This window comes from Apostichopus japonicus, chromosome 4 (assembly GCF_037975245.1).
Source record: "Apostichopus japonicus isolate 1M-3 chromosome 4, ASM3797524v1, whole genome shotgun sequence".
NCBI classification, from domain to species: domain Eukaryota; kingdom Metazoa; phylum Echinodermata; class Holothuroidea; order Aspidochirotida; family Stichopodidae; genus Apostichopus; species Apostichopus japonicus.
This window is the reverse complement of record NC_092564.1, coordinates 10,044,962-10,064,496: the sequence shown is the minus strand read 5'-3', so window position 1 is coordinate 10,064,496 and position 19,535 is coordinate 10,044,962. Positions and strand designations below refer to the sequence as shown.

General features: G+C 37.6%; 1 protein-coding gene across 9 annotated transcripts; it reads left to right on the top strand.

Moving 5' to 3' along the window:
* Positions 1-4,139: 4,139 nt before the first annotated feature.
* On the top strand, positions 4,140-19,315 carry LOC139966406 (heterogeneous nuclear ribonucleoprotein A1-like 3). Of its 9 annotated transcripts, none has more exons than XR_011792569.1 (13): positions 4,140-4,304; positions 4,974-5,231; positions 5,839-6,031; positions 6,169-6,240; positions 6,644-6,703; positions 7,248-7,307; positions 7,633-7,665; positions 8,301-8,369; positions 9,096-9,134; positions 11,154-11,264; positions 12,114-12,197; positions 17,985-18,109; positions 18,797-19,315. XR_011792569.1 is itself a non-coding variant. In XM_071969357.1 (12 exons), the coding sequence occupies exons 1-11, from the start codon at positions 4,296-4,298 to the stop codon at positions 12,191-12,193; spliced, it is 993 nt and encodes a 330-aa protein (XP_071825458.1). In that variant the 5' UTR covers positions 4,141-4,295; the 3' UTR covers positions 12,194-12,197; positions 14,197-15,496. The 9 variants fall into 9 exon arrangements, 7 of the variants coding, with proteins under 7 accessions (XP_071825458.1, XP_071825460.1, XP_071825459.1 ...); XR_011792568.1 differs by having other exon boundaries at positions 11,154-11,273; XM_071969357.1 differs by lacking the exons at positions 17,985-18,109; positions 18,797-19,315 and adding an exon at positions 14,197-15,496 and having other exon boundaries at positions 4,141-4,304; positions 11,154-11,273.
* Positions 19,316-19,535: the final 220 nt, after the last annotated feature.

Here is a 19,535-nt window from a genome sequence, read left to right as displayed (position 1 = left end):
ATGCGGTCTTTAAATGATAGTGTATCATTTAATTCAACAACATGTACTTGTCAGTCAAAGGTTAGAGGTATTTAATCTAAACAAAACCTTGAATGTTCAAATGTGCAGAGAGGTGATATTTAAACCATTGATCCGGGTAAAACCTAGATAAAAGCACCACCACAGAGACTTATAGTAGACAAATATCATATTCCATAAATTGAAGACGAAAATAGTGTAACAAGTAGGCAATCATGCATGGAGTTGCGAATTTCACCCCAAGATTTGGGAATATGACAAATATGATGTCACCACTAGGACACACCCACGTTTGGAGTAAATGTGCTTTGGATTTTACTGACCCCATGAACTTTGACATGTTATGTAAATATGCTCCATTCAAACAGTCATTAGTCTTATGGATATAACACTTTCAGCTTTCTGTACTTTGTCATTTGTCATGTGGAATAATAGCCAAAAGAACTTTTTATCTTTTTTATTAACTTTTAATTTCTAGTAATTTTGTTAAGAAATCAATTTAGCCACTGGAAAACCCCATTAATGTTGAACTTGACAACAACAAAATTAATCACACATTTGGTAAGTGCACAACTTTGACCTGATATGATTAAGTTACAAGCATACATTGAAGAAGAAAAACTAGTTTAATAAGCCAGTCAACCTAGAAAGTATATATAATGAAAGTATATATAATGAATAACAGCCACATTAATTATTTCTGAAAGAAAACTATTTCCAACATTATTGCTTTTTTCATTATGTTTGAAAGTTAAGGTACATACAAATTCAAACATTAAACCATGATTTCCGGAGCTTAGGGGTCTCAAACCTCTTCCAGCTTGGAAGGCAGAACGTATATATTAAAAACAACATTTTGCTGACAATTTTTTTGGGGGTGGGGGATTGGGTGTGTGGGAGGAGGGGGCGGGTTGATTGCATGATATCTAGTCTCAATACGCACTATAAGATAAATCCAATAATCCACCTTCTTGAGATTGAAGATTTCTTTACCAGACCTTCTGGTCATTATTCAATAATAATAATAATGAACATTTATAATGCGCCGGTATCAGTCAAAAAAGACGCAGCTCATGGCGCAGTGACACAAACAGTGCGACAGCAACAACAACAAAAAACTGATCATACATAGTACAAGACAAAAATGCAAGCACAAATGGTGAACAGATAGTTAAACAGTTTTCATCAGATGAGTCTTCAGAGAGCATTTGAAAGAAGCAAGAGATGGATTGTGGTTTACATGTTCTGGAAGGCTGTTCCACAGAGAAGGGGCAGCAGCGGCATGCCCCATGAGCGATTTTCACACAGAAGTAATTTATTGTGGGATCTCATGAAACTGCGATTTGCGTGATATGGTTGCACTGTGACGTTCTGAAAAGTAGGATGGCGAAGTTCCAACAAAGAGTGATATGTGAAAATCAATATTTTATAAATAATTCGGTCTTTGATCGGGTACTCTCAGAATATGTGTGAATGGCATGTTCTCTTGGCTTTCAACGGGTGACAATTCGTGCAGCAATGTTCTGTATAGTCGCGACTAGTCGTGCAAGACGGTTGATTTGTATTTCTGGTAGACCGTACAGGAGAGAATTTCCCATGTGAAGGCGTGATGTGACGTATGCATGTACTATTTGTTCTGTAGCATTCTGTGTAAGTTATTTCTCAATAAGACCAAGGTTGCGAAGATGAAATGCAGCATTTCGAGATATTAAGGTAATGTGATCATTTAATGACATGTTGGCATCAAATATGGTACCCAGATTCCGCACTTTTGTTGAAGTAGTTATGTTTATGGTAACAATACGAAGGTGAGGAATTTCTACCTGTTCACGCTGCTGTTTTGATACAGACACAATTCAGATTTATCACCGTTTAATTTCAAGAAATTTTGAGTTATCCAAAGTCAGGCTAATGTCATCAATGCATGATTCTATACTAGTAGGCGACGCAGTGCATAGTGGCCTCAACTTGATTTGGATTGAACGAAATGTAAATTTGTGAGTCATCTGCATGATACTGTAGATCGTAGTTCGATCTGTCCGAGTGGGCCAGTGTATAAGGAAAACAGCAACGGTCCAAGCCCAGGGATCTAGATCCCTGGGGTACACCAAATTCCACCTTGGTAGGAGCTGAGCAATGATAACTAATTTTAACATATTGTGAAATTTCAAGCTGATAATTGAAAAACAGGGTGATTTCTCGACTACATGTCATGAGCGTCATTTAAACAACAGGTCAGGAGGTCATCCGATTTAAGTCCTTCATTGGTGACAGCTCAATTCGGATCCACACTTTGACTTGTCACAACTGTCACATCAACTTGTTCAAAATGATCAATTTTCGAAATTGACTACTGACTGGGATCTATGCGAGTAGTAGTAAGTAGTAAGTTGAGTCTCGTCTATCCGACATGCTCAGTGATTAACCTCCGCCACGTATCACGATCTTGCGCAAGGTTTATTGCTTCTTCGAAATTGTTAATATTAATGTCCTGGAATTGCGATTTTATTTTTCCAAGCAATGTAGTCACGGGCCTTCCAACTGGTTTAGCAGTATGTCCCAGTGCTTCTCTTAAAGCAACCTTTGCTGGAGCGTCCTCTTGGAGTCTAAGCTTGCTACATGACCGAAAAATCTCAATCTTCTATGTGCGACTATCGATGACCAAGGTGTTTGGTTGGTTTCGTTGTAGAGCTCATCATTTGATAACCAATTATTATTGGTCCATCTAATGTTGAGAATATTTCGAAGTAGTCTCCTTTGAAAAGTGTCAATTTTGCGATCAAGATCCTTCGTTGTGCCCCACAGTTCGCAATTGTACAAAAAAATACTCTTTAATAAAGTCTCAAAGATCCTAAGCTTAATTTTCCGGCTTATGTTTTTGCTTTTAAAAATGCTTGACAGTGTGTTGAAAGCACCGTTGGTTATACCAATTCTTCTGTTAATGTCTTCTTCGGTCCCCAGCAAGCTTCCAACATATTTACATTTCTTCCAACTCAGTGGCGTAGGAAGGTACTTTTGAGTGGGGGGGGGGCTGAAGACTGGGGGTGTCCCCCTCCCCTTTGGATTTTTTTTGCATTTCCAGGTGGCCTCAGATGCAATTTGGTGCAATATAGCACACTTCAACACCCACTCCATTTTGTAAAGAATTTTGCATTTTCACCTGGCCTTAGATGCAATTTGGTTCTTCAAATGAGATTTTTTTCTCATTTGGAAATGAAAAAGGGGTTTTCTGACTTGCGGAGCTGGGGGGCGGAACGATACTTCCGCCCCCCCCCCCATATTTTTCACTGGGGGGGCTGGCGCCCCCCAGCCCCCGGTTCCTACGCCCTTGTTCCAACTGTCATTTCCTTTTCTTGTGATTGTAAATTTCTCAGTTTTTGTGCAATTGATTTTCAGATTTCTTACTGCCAGTTTGTCAGAGACTCGTTTTTCGATGTCTTGCAGTATATGCTGACCAGTTGATGCCCAAGAGATATCATCAGCGTATTGTTGGTCTACTGTGAAAAAAGAATTAGTGGTGGTAGTGCTGTAATCATGATCAACTAACTGCGATGGCAGGATAACTGCATCGATATCATTATCATCTGATTTCATAGAGTTGGCTAGATAAGTTATAAAAAATAGTGCACTTGCACTATCTCCTTGTGGTGAACCAATGTTAGTGTTAAAAGGAAGTCCTAGTTTGCCCTCTAATTTGACGGTGTAGGAGACGTTATCGATTAGTAGTGATATCAGGTGAAGTTCGTCGTTTTCAAGAACCAGTCTAGGTCAGTTAGCAAGGATCCTCTTTGAATTGTGTCGAACGCCTTGCTCATATCTAGCATCAATAGATTTATGGATGTTATAGCTTTTTCTGCTAGCACTTTAAAAGCGAAGACAAGTGCAGCTGTGCAACGTCCTGAAGTGTAGGCAGTTTGGGTAATGGGGAGGATATGCTCATCAATTGACGGACGAATCCTCCTGGCCACACAAACCGCAAGAATTTTCCTCAGTGTTGATAATAAAATTACTATCTATGCGAGTGGCGCATCAAAATTCTTTGACGTATATCTGCGCATGCGCCATACGTCATGATCAAATACCACTGCGGCTTCACATGACACAGGACACTGCATTGATTACATCGTAATACGTACGTACGCGTGGTCTCATGCATGCATTTAGTCTATACACCATAGCGCGTTGTGTTACATATCAGGGACAAAAGACGACTCGTGCAGGCTAACTTTACTTTTGATAACATAAATTTCAAGGCCTTCCTTCAATCAGTCTCAATCATGGAAGAGGTAATGTGATTAAACAATATTATCAAGTAATGTATGTTATTTTTAATGGTGGACAATGCGCTAAATTTTGATATTTCGTTGTGATTTTCTTGCAAGAATCAAGTTTCAGTTCCTTAATGCCCTTCAGTTTTGATATTGTAGCCATAGCCTGCCTAGCCCACGCCATAGATTTACTGGCGTGGGCTAGGCTATGTAACCTATCGTGACAAGCCCGTCTGTACGTATGGTTGGTTTGCGAATTTTTGTCAAGCTTACAAACATTAGTTATTAACAATATAAGAGGACCTCAATCTAGCCTAATTAGCGTTCATCATCGAAGTAGATATCCCAGTGATTCTTGAAGAAATATAGGCTTAAAACATTTGCAAAAAAAGAACACACAAATGTCTTGATAATGATAGCTGCTCCTAAAATTCCAATCACAATTTAACATAAGAAATCTTTTAGTTTTCTCTTTTTTAATTTTTCTTTCTTCAAATTTGTACCTATTTCAGCATCTGTGTGCTAAGAAAAGTTATCAATGTGCTTGCCTCGGTTGAAATTGAGCATTTCAATAGCTGTTCAGTCAATTGGCTACCGTAAACTATACTGATACTTGATAGGCTCTTTAAGACTTTAGTTTTTGATTAATCTGAAGATGAAAGAGAAATTACATGTTTTATTTTGCAGAATACCGCTCCAGAGAAAGATAGGAAATTATTCCTTGGTGGGCTTACAGTCGAAGCAACAGAAGATGACATTGAAAACACATTTTCAACATTTGGAACAATAGTCGACAAAGTTATCATTACAAAGGACTGGGGCGCATCCAGAGGATTCGGTTTTGTCACCTTTGCAACAGCAGAGCAGGCCAATGCTGTTCTTCAAGCAGGGGAAATCAATATGCTTGGACGTGTTGTAGATGTTAAGAAAGCCTTGCCAAGAGAGGTAATTGAGACAGTTCAAAATTATTACTTTCAGGGTCCTGGATGACTGTTAAAGCATAGTCAAGAGGAAAATTTTAATTTCTCACATGAAAGAGAAACCTATTCTAAGTGTCCTGGTGATGCATTTAAAGTTAACATGTACTTTGCCAAAAGTGAACTTGAAGGAAACCGGTGTGATGTCATAGAACTGCAGTAAGAAATTTGTTAAAATGTTTTTTTCTTCAAAATGTGCTTACAATTCATAGGGGACAACACAGTCAAGAAGTATGATGAAAGTTCTTTTGCAAAATTGTGCTGTTACCTTGTAACTGATGTTTGGATTTAGTTAATAAAACTAATGGTAGTATATAGCAGATTACCATTCATGTTGTTCTCCAGTATCCCTGACACCCTTGAATGAACACAAATGTAAGTCTATAGGAAATAGGCCCTCGTGTATTGAATATAGTTAAGAAAGTTTCAGCACTTGAAAGAAATTAAGAAGCATTTGATTTGTTCCATAAACTACGCAAGCACCCGTCAAATATCCCTAGTTTCATTGTTTTTTTTTGTGGCATTTGACTTAAAGCAGTTGCAACAATGACATCTTTCCATCTTATTCTCATTAGGACGAAGCTCCTGTCAAGAAGTTGTATGTTGGGAAAATTGGTGGACTCTCCAAGGATCAACTGCACGAGTATTTCAGTCAGTTTGGTTCTGTCGAGGAGGTGATTATGCCAATGTCTGCAGAAGATGAGACTCAGAACAGAGGTTTCGTGTTCGTCCTGTTTGAAGACGCGAGCATTACTAGCAAGATACTTGGTAAGTCACATTTTGTTGGCTAGTTGTGATCATCTATGTGGAAAGTGAATTTGTGTGCCAGTATTAAATACCCTCATCCATTCATCATCAATCCATTGGTTGTGGTTAATATGTCGACATTTTGGTTTTCAATCTAGAAAATCAAGATCACAACGTCTATGGTACAGATGTCGAGGTTAAGAAAGCTACACAAAAGCCCAGGAGAGGAGGTAAGTCTGTCAATTATTTCCCTTTAGTAAGTCAGAACTTCTTGACCTTGTAAGTTGTCTAAGACATTGTTCATTTAGTTGCATTTAGTGGCAATAGTTGAAACTGTTACACTGGGTAGAGAAAAATGAAAGGTAGGATCTCTGTGTTGGGCAACACTGACTAGCTGTCATAAGGGCATTACTCGACGTTTAAGTTAATGGCAATGTCTGTTGAAAAACTTTCAAAATTCTGCCTGTGCAGAGGCAAAATTTAAACTCTGTTTGAGCATTGCTACATTTGATATCTAGTTCTCTTGCACAATGAATTGTCTTGAGTTACCATCTTTTGGCTTGAAGTAACAGAACGACTTCAAATAGGAGGTTTAGAAAAAAACTGTTGAAGAGATGTTGTTCCCCTTATCAGGTTTTGGTGGGCCTGGTGGAAGAGAAGGAAGAGGCGGTGGTGGCGGTTTCAGATCTTTTGGTGAGTAACAATCATGAACTGTACACATTATCCACCCCAACCCCGTTTCAAAACAAGAGTCATATATATCACCCTTGGCTAGATGACTAGAGACATATGATACTGTAAGTCTCAAAACATCTTATCGTCTAGATTACCCTGACATTGGAACTATACAAAAAGCTTATGTAGCTTATGAATATGGTCAGTTCCTAAAGTGTGTGAGAAACGCAGCGCACACTCGAGAAAGACGAACCCCTTTATTCCTGACCTCATTAGCAGTCCCTTGTATATATGACCTCACTGATCCCTGATGGCGCAATATTTTGAAAAGAAGACACAGTTAGAACAATAAGATTAAATGCAGAAAAATAGGGCTTTCAACCACGAGACACATAACTTATCACTGGCCGTAGGCAATGGATCACTTATGGGTTGTCTGGTTTAGGACTTGGCCACATGTTTCAAGGGATAGATTGGTGTTTTATTTTTAGAACTGGAGAAACATCGGTGCCTAGTAGTAGTGGCGATGATGTTATAAAGCTTTTGTCATTTGCTTCTACAGGTAGTTACGGAGGCGGTGGTGGCGGAGGTGGTGGATACAGAAATGGCGGTGGCTATGGTGGTAAGTAATAGATTGATTAGCATTGCTTATAAACCCTTGATGAAAGCTAGTGGCAGCCTGTCATGGTTTTCTGGCTGAAATGTAGGAAATTCACTCTTTTTTGCCTCCCCCCATGTCTCTGTCTCTCCTTACATCCCCCCATCTCTGCTGGTCATCCATTGTCAGGTCGACAAAAAGACTTGGATGATTAAGAAGGGTGTTACAAGTGGGTCAGAAATACTGCTAGCTTGAACATGGTACCTTTCATCTTGTCAGTGTCTCTTGCAGGGCAAATTTTCAAGGATTATTGCCTTGTTATATTTGATGTTTTTTCCTTCTCCAACAGGTGACAGGAAAGGTGGCCGTAGCGGTGGACAAGGTAACTGTGATTTCGTAGTCTGTTTTAGCATTTGACAGTTTAGTAACACATGTTACTTAAAGAATCATGGATTAGCCACATATGCAGGCCATTAGCAAGGACTGTCTGAAAACTTGTCATTGGTGACTGTTAAGACATTTCTGGAAAAAAGTGACTTGGTGACTGGTGAGAGTTGGTGATTGGTGGAATGTGACATTATAGTGGTGGTTGAAATTGTGAAGTTTAATTTAGTGAGTTTCAGAATTTAGCTAGAATTTTTTTGGGCTAAATTTCTGTAATACATATAAGCATCTGTCCAGCAATTTTTACAAGAGGGCAACATCTTGTAACGCAGTACCAACAACCAACATTTGCTGCAACAGAACGTCAGTGCTCTTCAGGTATGGTGAGGTATCAATACCTGTTGCTTTCTCTCCACTCCCTTACCCACACACACAAAATACATCAGACACATACATACACACACACAAAATACATCAGCTCACCGAACAGTCAAAATTTGCTGCTTGTCAATATCAGAATGAGGCTCTACTGCTCTTCTTAATAGTGATATTGTTTTTCATTTTTCTTTGATCTTATATGAAGCTAGTGAGTTGAAAGTTTATACTTGTGTTTAATTAACATTGGTTTGTTAGGTGGTGGTGGATATGGTGGCTCATACAATAGGAGTTACAACAGCTACAACAACGGAGGAGGAGGGGGAGGTAAGTAGTGTAAAATAAACACTTTGACCTCTACATATGTTAACAAACAAAATTGCTGACATGCTTTGAAATTGGTTGTGATACGATTAGAGCAAAATCTTGTGTATTGATTTACAGCTTGTGTCCTAACATCAATTTACAATGAAGGAAGTTAATGCTGATATGGATAGATGATATAAAAGTTTATGAATGGATTACAATTTCTTCAGTTGTCTATGTTACTGGATACTACAATATTTTACAGAGACTCCTTCCTTGCCCCTGTTTTTCTCCTTTTCATTTTTTGGTTCAGTTATTTCAAATAATGAAAATTTACATATTGATCATACATGTTGGGACCTTTTACATACTTGCTAGTATTACTTTAAAAATAATGCATGTAATTGTCTGTTTTGTTTTCCTTTTCAGCTAAATATTTTGCATTCTTGCACTGCTTGTCATTAGGAGTTGCACATGCAACTGGATATTTTAAAGTTTTGTAAATGTCTATTGTTCTTGACTGCTCCTGTTTCTTTTGATGATTCAGTCGGTTGATATACAACAGATGAAAGTTATCAGTTGATGTGTAGAACACACCAATTGTTGATTGGAAAGTGTTCTCTTGCCTCCTATTTTGGGGTTTCAAATCTTTTAAGGACTCTGGTCCTTCCTGTTGATGCAGCCTCATGGTGTTTTGCTTTGTCCCTGTTGAAAACGTTCCGTTGGTTTTCTCTTTTCTGTTTTCAGGGTACGGCAATGATAGCTACGGTGGGGGATATAATTCTGGTAAATCCTTGAAAATGTTATATTGTTTGCCTCATCATAGAACAGATGTTGTATTGGCCCCAAATCTGGTGTTCTAAAGTTCATTGCTTAGTTACAAAGTTAAAATGTCCTCTTTTTTTAATGTTAGATATTCACAAAGACAGTTGTGTACTGTCCCAAAAAACAGTAACATACTGTTGCCACAAAAAAGGGGGTAAGTGGTTTGTCAGTATTTCACCGTTTTGGGGGCAATACTGCTAGCTGTTTCCAAGTTTCCTTCTATTCTTTGTGTACATTTATTGAAGAAAACTTAGTTTCCTCTACTATTTTTACACCACCATGAGCATTGCAGCAGTGGAGTTATGAAGCTACATACATGTGTGTGTATGTGTGATGAGAGCCTGTAGGTACAAGTTCTAAACATGCACCCCTATATCTAGAAAACGAGTGGACCATTTCATTTGCACATGCCACATAGAAACATTTTGTCACAGGCACTTTACAACGTATTCGTCATTTGTGCTTTGTAGTCTTGTCCTTTTCCATTGTCATCAATCTTGTCTGTTTACTATTACAATGTTTGCTCATCAATTTGTATCTTAGAGTTCTATGAAATGTTAGCCTCTTCTTTGAAAAGGTGTTGGTGATTGTTCTGGGAATTTCAATGCCCTTTATGTATCTTGATGGGTTTTTGGTTCCTTGCTGCAAGCAAAGGAACCTTTGTTGTCAGGTTGGCATGTGTGTGTGTGTGTGTGTGTGACACTTTGAGTTTGTATGCATGATAACTCAACAAGGGAATGATTGATCAATGCTATACTGGGTAGTATGGGTGGTTCATAATGAGTTGATGAACCCTATTGATTTTGGTGCTCATATCATGAATATAAATCTTCAAATTGCAATAACTTTGCAACCACAAGTTTAAGTTTCTTCAAACTTGGTATGGTGATATAGGTAGACGGCCTAAACATGCTGATTTGTCTTGCAGTTAATATCATGCATATTTAGGAGGAGGCGGAGCTGATCGACAATTTTTACAACAGATGTTTGTATATCATGAATATTAATAAGCTCACAAGGTCAAACGTCAAAATCTTCAAATTGTAATAACTTTGCAAACCCAAGTTGGAGTTTCTTCAAACTTGGTATGGTGATTTTGGTAGACCACCTATACATGCTAGTGTCTTGCAGTTGATATCATGCATATTTATGAGGAAGCGGAGCTGATCCTTATTTTAGTAACAGAAGTTTGTATGCACAATATCTAGACAAGGGAATGATTGATCAATAACATACTTGATGGGTGGGTGGTTCCCTAAACCCTATTGATTTTGGTTCTCATATAATGATTATTAATGAGGTAACAGGGTCAAACGTCAGAATGTTCAAAATGCAATAACTAGACAATCATAACTCAGTTTCATCAAACATGTGTTATTGGTAGGTAGCCTACACATGGCAATGTGTGTTGCAATTGATAATGTGGATTTATGAGGTGTTGTTCTCTGAAAAACACTCAATAATCAAGTAATGAGCTACATACTTTTACCAAACTGTACTGTATAAGAAATAGCTGTCTATGGCTTTTCATACGGTAATTGTGTGAGTCACCCATATGAATTATATATCGTAATAGCTAATGATGTTGATCCAGTGCGGATAGGAGCAACAGATTATGAGTATGGATATTTGCAAAAAGTGTATAGTTCTTACCTGGAGCGAATTTTAGGGATATATTTGACTGAATTCTTCAAAACTCTGGCTTCAATGCAAAAAAAAAAACTTTGTTTTGACCAAAATTGTTTAAACCTTCCAATCAAAGCCACTTTGAGATAAGATACATGTTTGAATCGGTAGGACCTATACAATGCATGACTTTTCTTCAGTTACTGAATACCACAAATCTTCCTCTGCACGGAACCCCCCTAGCTTTGCAGTCATGGCTAGTAATATAGAAACTCTTGTTTTTGGTCTGTTTTCGTAACCTTTCTCTAGTTTCAATATGTGTTCATTATTTCCCTTAATATTCACTTTTCCAAGGTGGTTACAATGATGATTACGGTAATCAAGGGTCCAGCTTTGGTCCCATGAGAGGTGGTAGAAGTAGCTACGGAGGAAGTGGGGGTGGAGGCAGCTCTGGACCATATGGAGGTGAGGAAGGTTTGTTAGTGATAATATATATAAAAGACAAGTTATTAACCATTTTACCCTCGAGTTCGATCTTGGAGATGTCCAAATCATCATGCCATCTGACTTTTAAAAAAACATGAGGAATTTCCTAGCAGTTTCTAGTTCTTTCTTTTTTATCTTCTCCTTTGTTTACCTTTTTAGTAATTCTTGTATCAGTTTCACGTACTCTTTATACCATGATGACAGCTTAATCTAACTGTTTCGTGATTGACTTCCTATGTGTTGGAAAAGTTACAAGCTTATGACATTGTTTACCCTAGGGGTTCCCTAACTGGGGTGCATGAACCCCCAGGGGGTGCATGAGTCCATCCCAGGGAGTTTGTGAGACAATTCTGAAAGTCAAAACTAGAGCACTTTTTGTTGAACTAAAATCTGATATATCATATAATTTAGTACTTACAAAAGTGGTACCTATCGACAAACTCTTTTCGCGTTCCATACGCATATGTTGCCATAGCTGTACGGTACCGTGCATGTGATAAATAACTGAATTATGAAACAGACACAGGCCGCATGACTTTGGTGAAGTTGGTGTACGCATGACAGTATGTCATGTAGATAAAGAGCTGAACTTGATATTTTACGAACACTGTTATGCGTATTATAATATAATAATGACTCAGATCTTGTCTAGAAAAGTTGGGGGTTCGTGGACAACTGACATCCACAGGGGGTTCGTGGGGGCATGAAGTAAGTGAAACCCTGCCCTAGACAGTTACCCGATGTATATATCATTTAATGTGGTAGCTCCTGGTATCCATGTGATTTGGTTAAATACATTAAGATCTCTTTGTTTGATTATTCTGACAGGTTCTTACGGAAGTGGTGGAGGTGGTGGTGGCGGCTTTGGCCGTTCCGGAGGAAGAGGAGGAGGAAACCGGAGGTATTAGAGAGGTAAGTGTAGGTCCTTGTTAGGTCTGACATTGACTCCTCAGATCAGGTGTCCAACATAAGAACACCAACATCACAACTTTCCCATTAGGTCAGTTATGGCTTTTCCGTAACTTTTCTGACTATTGAAATAGTTAAAAAAGTGGTGGTCACAGATTGTTGGAACCAAGTTAAACATTAATTCTTATCTGATACAAGTTGTCAGTCTAAATTTAATGGTTTCTAAGATGCTTCTTAGGCCATGTGACATTTGACAATAAAATGAAACCTTTGTTTAAAGTTTCTCTGAAAAAATGTCCCCCCCCCCTTCCCACACCTCCCCACCAGAAAAAGAAGGTTTTGAAGACAATTTCTGTGAACTTACAGATACTGGTCATATATCAGACATTTGATCACAGTGTTTATGTGGAAACTTCTCGAAACTTAGTTAGAGATACTGGTGGGGAATTCTTGCACCAGAGTTTTTGACTTCATGTAAAGTTTTCTGTTGGACAGAAAAAAAGGTTCATAATTCCTTCACAGTGGGTTTAACAGTGATAAGGTGGGTAAACGCATGCAGGGTTTGTAGTGGAAAGAAACAATGGTAGGTTTGAATTATTTTTAAACTGCTTTTCATCCAATCTAGCATAAGTTGATTTGGAGTACACGGTGCAGATTAACTCGTCTTTTGCACCCAAAATAATTTCTGTGGCAAGTTTGGATAGGGTTTATAGTAAAATGCTACGAGATCAGTGTATTCCACTGGTGCTGAAAGCGAAATATAATTATTGAATGATATTACACTAGATAAGGAATCATAAAACCTAAAGGAATTGGAAGCCAACACTCTGTAAAACCATCAAGAAGTAACACTGCTTCTTCAGTGTAGTTGAAGGGACATTCAAATCAGCTTTGAAATGGATTTAGTCAAATTTGTTGAAACCTTTCAGATTTCATTCTCCAGGGTAGTATGATTATCACAACAACATTCCTGTCCGACAATGGTGATAGTGAAGTTGAAGTCGGTGGTTTCGCTAAGTAATGACTCAGTAAGGTGTAAATTAGGGTTGGGGGGAAGGGGGGGTGTGTCCAGACACAATGTTGAGCCTTGCAGGAATATGGGATCTCTGTTAGCAATTCACAGAGATGAAGATGAGCAGAATTACAAAAACAATAAGTTAGTGTCAACTGAACAAAAAGCTGTGTCAGTCAAACTCAAAATACAGAATCATCTGAACATGGTTAGCTGGGATGTTAATCTTGTTTTGCTAGGTCAATTTCACTGTATTTTTGTCTGATGTGATATTTTAGTTGCGTTATGACTTCTCTGTTAGTTTTGATATGTTGCGATTGCCTTGCAACTCTACATCAAGTATCGTTCCTGGTGTAGGGTTGCAAAGAAGTCATTATATGATTCCCACTTCTGATTGTCTGAAAAATATCATCATGGATCTCTAAAGGTGGTGCCAGGTTATTGGATTTGTCAGCTTATTAGTTGCAGTATTTCCTGAGAGCTGCCCAAGGATGGCTGCAATGAAAAGATCAGGACTCCTTGGAAAAATTGATGTTTGTAACATCTTTCCTTAAAGTCTGGAAATGGAAGTGCAGGGGACATAACAAGAGTTTATCCCCTGCATTCAAATTGAATTGTTTTGGGCTAAATTGATTTCGGTGTTTTTTTTTTTACAATATAAAAAACTTTTGTTGCGAACTGCTAGTCTGCTGATAGTTGTAGCAGCTTGTTGGATATGTGCTATGAAGCTCTTTGAAATTGGCAGAAATTTACCTTGAAAATTGTTTGATATGCGATAAAGGTACTAGATGAGAGAAGGGCATTGAATAAAAACCCTTAAGCTCAAAGATGAAGCTTGCTGGAATTTTCAGACATGGCAACAGTCGGGAGTCTGTTGCCTTAGGAACAAGTCAGTTGGGTGAATCATGTGATCACTGTTAACCAATTGAATGCCTTCATATTCGAGCTACTCTAATGAACTGATATGTTTCGTCCCTTTGTTTGCCACAGATTGTTGCTAGGAGGTTGTGTATATAGCAGTGAAGGATTGTCCCAACTCAATTCTGTGCACAAAGGTGCACTCAGGTTTTTTCTCTCTCTCAAAATAATGCCATGAACACTACACAAGTTGAACCATCAAGAGAAGGAATTTGACTACCAGCCAAGAGAGATTATATTACTTGTGGAGTTCATGTTTGGTTAGACAAGGAGATACCGCATTTGATTGGTCAAAGGTCATATTTCTTCCTCTTCTTCCAAGCACATCGACTGTTTCTCCAAAAACCAGTATATTTTTAATTTTTAAACTGAAAACTGGAGTGACCTATGACCCAATCATGTTTCTGTTTTCTTGCTACTGGAAAAAAAGATGTGTTAAAGGATATAATGATATATTTTGCATGTTAAGGACTTTGTGAACAGTCACATGGGACAATTTTTCCTTCATTGATTTAAAGCAATTGACTGTGAGATGTTAGCTTGTTATAAGCAAAAGATCTTTGTGATCTAATGAAAGTTTACCAGCAGGGATTAGTGTTGACTGTAAAATTTAGGGCCTTTTGACACCAAGTAGTGTGCAGTTAAGATTTGATATTTTGTAATGTGAGAACAAATTTTTATCAGAATTGTTAACAGATAGGTGTCCCCTGATTGTCTCTTCCATGTCCCACTGGACTCTCCTTGGTCCATTTAGGGGATCGACCAAGTTAAGGTGCCCATATTTCACTCTCTGATAAGTTTTAATGGCCTGTAACTAACTAAGTGATAAAACGTGGAAATACTGATAAGACAGATGAAACCCTGTAGCTGTGTATTTTATCTATGTGTTTTTTTGTATTTTTTTCGTGAATAATTTCTTATTTGTACATAAGTACTTGCAGAAAATGAATGTTAGCAAATTGTTCTTTCCTATAATTTATTTGCTAAGATGATGCTTCTTAAAGTTGCATTTGATATTTTAACTTGATCAACCAGCTCATGAATATTCATTTCTTGAGATCGTCTCTCAAATCGGCCATTCTTAAGGGTACCCCCCTCTTTGCCCTTCCCATAGGTTGATAGACCACATTCCACACACCCAATAGGTTTCCTTTTTTCTTTCTGTCGGTCTGTTTGATAGTGAATATAGTTTGTAGATTAGAGGCATATTCTTATCATAAGGAAGTATCTATCTATCTTCTTTTTCTTTCTTTTTTCTTAAGTGGATAATGCATTTTTTACAAACTAAAAGTTGCCTTTGTTAAATTGTATCACTGTTTGTTGTTTGAATGAAATTTACCATGAGTCCATTAAAATTCTTGATGATTGGGAATCTTGCAAACTTTGTTATTTGGATCTGAGAATTGCTACTTTGTTTACAAATTCTGTTTATTATTTTGTTTTGGAATTGCTACTCCAAACAAAATATTTATGCGAGCCCCTCATTCTGAGTATACGCTTATGGCTAATAGGACTAACAGTGAAAGAAAACCAAAAGTGGAATTGAACCAAAGTAAAGAAATAGGACAGAATTATCGGTATGCAGCTGTTCATGTTTGTAAGTTAAAATTTTGTGTCACTTAGGATGCTATGTGACATCAATTTGCCAAAAAAAAACGTGGAAATATCTCGTCTAGAGCTGGTGCCCATACCCTCTGTCCAAAGGTGGATATTCGTTTTAGACTTGGATAAAAACTATGTTAGAAATTAACACATAAATTAAAGTATGTAGGAACAAGAGAAACTTGCCAAAGATGGGTAAATAGCTAGGGAAATGGTTGGCTGTGTTCGACATCTTGTGATGTTTATCTAGACCTGCTCATCCATGGCCAACGAAAATATCGAGGCCATGATTTTACCCATCTCTGAATGAAGTCAGACAATTCCAGATATATTAGGATGCTTGTAGTAAAGTTCTGATTAATAACTGTGAAAAGGGAGTAATTTATATTTCCAATCCTATTCTTCCATTGCTGTCAAAATTTAATCTTACTGTAATATATATTTATAAGGGCAAAAAAAGGCCCCAGAAAATGTGGTTAACTTCAATGACTTTAAAATTTAGGGGAGAAATTTGATAAGCTTGTTCAACACATAGTTAGAGCTAGGATCGAGTCTCTGAAAAACTAGGTCGGGTCCCAGAGGTGTCCTGTATCTTCTGCTAAGAATAACTTGATCCTTAATATTGATTAATATGATAGGGAGCGGCACTTCAGGCAGGCATCTCTGCTCCGATGATTTAAGTGATGCCATTGTCAATTGTGATTTTGGAAGAGGACCAGATCATGGATTTGCTTGAATGACTGAAGAAGGATTAGTATTTTTCTTTTCATTACTTCTTTGCTTATTGTTCAGAATTTGTTCTTCGTCGCTTCAAAATGTTAACAAAAACAGTGGAAACATCCTAATAATTATGTAATTGTCTCTGGAGTCGGCATATCTCTGTTTCTATAAATTACATCTCTATTGGGATCAGAAGAGAAAGATTTCAACCAATTTGAGTAAACAGCCAAAAAAAAGGGGTATTTGTTAAGCAAGAATTGATTTTTTTTTTCCCCTTGGGTATATAGCTTAAACAATGTTTTTTATTGGTTGTCTTGTAGATCTGCTACAAAGTCTTATAAACTGTCCACAGTTGAATCTGGGATTTGAAGTGTGCAAATGTTTGCAAGGTGTTTGCAATTATTACTACTAAAGAGGCTGATATTTAGATCAACCATCTAATACAACTAAATGGTTATATTTTTGAAGACCATAAATTGAAGATCAGCTGAAAAAAATGTTCATTTTCAGTAAATAATTTGGGGTTACAATTTTGGGATGTGAATAGTGACCTGAATACTTTTTCACTCAGAGATGGTACATTGCTAGGGTTGCTTAGTGGAATCGGTACAGCCTGACTAAATGCACTCTCCTTCAAGAATCCTAAAAAAGACCAACCATTTACAAACAAATGGTCTGTGATATTATGGATTTTGGCAGGGGCTATAGGAATGGTGAAGAAAACCAAATAAATAGAAAAGCCAGGAAAATGCTGAAAAGAACAAAATTGACTTTAAAACAACTTAAATTTAACTAGAACTGCTTTTTACAAGAAACCATGGGGGAAGATTTGCATTGGTTTAGGTTATTTACTCGTGGTACGACGGAGAGACAGAATTTCTTCAGAAAAGTTTTGCCACTCCAGCCGATGGTAAATTATGTATCGTCTCGTCTGTAATAGTTTCTTGAATGGAAATATAATTGTGAAGTGCAAGTCAGCGAAGATAAATATATGAATCAAGAAACAAAGGGAAATCGTTGTTTTGTTCGAGGAATATGGAATTAAATTCACAAAACTGTTTTTTAAGAGCAAGAAGAGAGACATGTCTTGGCATTTTAAGTATATTTTATACTCTCCAACTTGCTCATGCGCATCTTCTTTCTTTGTATACCAGAAGTTCCAGAATGTTTACATCTTGCGATGCTATCCCTTTGAATTGATAGAGAAAAACCTTTCATAGTTTCAAGTAAGGCAACTAAGTGCATTCGGATGTGCTACTGACCTAAAATATGTTATAAGTTGGCCTATACTCTGAAAACAAGTTCCATATATAAGCCTTCAAGAACCTTTGCAAAAGGTTTTGTAATCATGTTTAGTCTTTTGAAGTATGAGATGGTTGATAATTTAGAATGTATAGAAAATGCTGTGTGGAAATAGTCTGATTGTTAGGACTGATTTAGTTTAACTTAAGATGGAGGAAATAGTAAAAGAAAGAAAAAAACGGTGTGAAATTTTTCAAAGATTTTGAGGTTGAGCCAGTGTTCAATGTTTCTTACAGGTTACGTTTTCCAGAGGCAGTGGACTTTGAAGAAATAAAGGGCCGGATTTGGATGAACGATCAGAAGCAGTATCAAGATGGCTGTCATTTTTAGTCCTGATCATGCAGTTGAAAGTACCCTTCAGGTAACCTGACAGAAAATGTCAAATCTCTAAAAATAGATTCCATCATCGGACCATTACACTTTGGAATCCATTACCTTTAAATTTAAAGGGGATGCCTTCTTTAGTTGCTTTAAAAAAATGCTTACATAAGCACTTCATCGACATGTACTAGAACTGTGAATTGTTTTTGTCTACTATACTCAATTATTGCTTGTACTTATGCTAACTGGGGTGAGAAAGTGTGGGAGGGGGGTGGTAGTGGTTCTGTTTGATTTTTTGTTCTCTTTCCTAATTGTAAAGTTCTGTGTTTTTTCAGGGTGTGTCAGTATCCAAGAAGCCCTATATAGGCTTCTTTTTTTTTTTTTAGTACACTTCCTTTCACAATTTTTGTTATTTAATCTCCTATGTTGGTATGTCATACTTATGTTGTGACAAAATAAATGAAATTGTACTGTTGAGACTATTTTAAATGGAAGGTTGAATAGTTAAGTTAATGAATGATATTGGTATGGGCATTTACATCATCGAACAACCTCTAGTAATTCATCAAAACTATCTTGAGCTGCATTATCCGCTGCTAAGAGGATGCATCATCACTTACATATTGTAGTTCAGAGCAAGCCAAGCCATAACAAATGTAGCATTTTCTGTACTGTCAGGGAATTTGAACAAAATCTCTCACAACCAACTTCTCTGTTTTCATTTCAGCTTGGACAAATCGGACGGTCCTTGTTATGGGAGAGGCATTGCTGGTGCTGCTGTGTATGTGTTTGCCAGTTGAAGATACAAGATGGTCATCATAAAAACATTCATAAATCTGGGAAGCTGTAGTCAGGCCCTCACCATGGTTTATAGCCGAGGGTCGAAAAGTTTGAGGTAAATACGTCCTCTTAGGTGACTGGAAATGGTATCATAGCGTCGCTGAATTAGCTAGAACTCGAGATGCAGTTCAGATTCAATCCCAAGGAGAAGAAAATTACAGTCAAGAAGCATTTCATGACACGGATCTTAAATCCATGATAAATGCGTTGGCTATGCCCAAAAAACGAAATCCATTACCGTTGGCAACCTGACAATGGAACTGACGAGCCCAAGCATAAGATTGTTGTTGTGTTGGTGAATTAATGTGTCCTTATACTTTTACAGAAGATTATCAACTCAAGTCTGGATGTAACAAAGAAAAATGTAACTAACCGTGGCAACCAATACATATTTTGTAAGAACTGCTGATCTCTTTAAAAGTTGTTTTGTTGATTTGACCAACAATTACCTTAAAGCTACCAGGTACTCCTCCAAACAAAACTGCAGTTGCAGAAACTTATGCACCCAAGCACTGTGACAGTTGTTATTATGCCAGTGCATCTTCTTGTGGGGAGTGTGTTTAGTGGGGGATGTGTTTTGTGGGAGTGTGTTTAGTGGGAGTGTGTTTACTGGGGAGTGTTTTGTG

Bases quoted from the DNA above. Each gene is read 5' to 3' on its own strand.
- LOC139966406 (XM_071969357.1), top strand. The intron at 6,704-7,247 runs GTGAGTAACAAT...TTGCTTCTACAG, and splicing joins TGGCGGTTTCAGATCTTTTG to GTAGTTACGGAGGCGGTGGT. The intron at 8,370-9,095 runs GTAAGTAGTGTA...TTCTGTTTTCAG, and splicing joins CAACGGAGGAGGAGGGGGAG to GGTACGGCAATGATAGCTAC.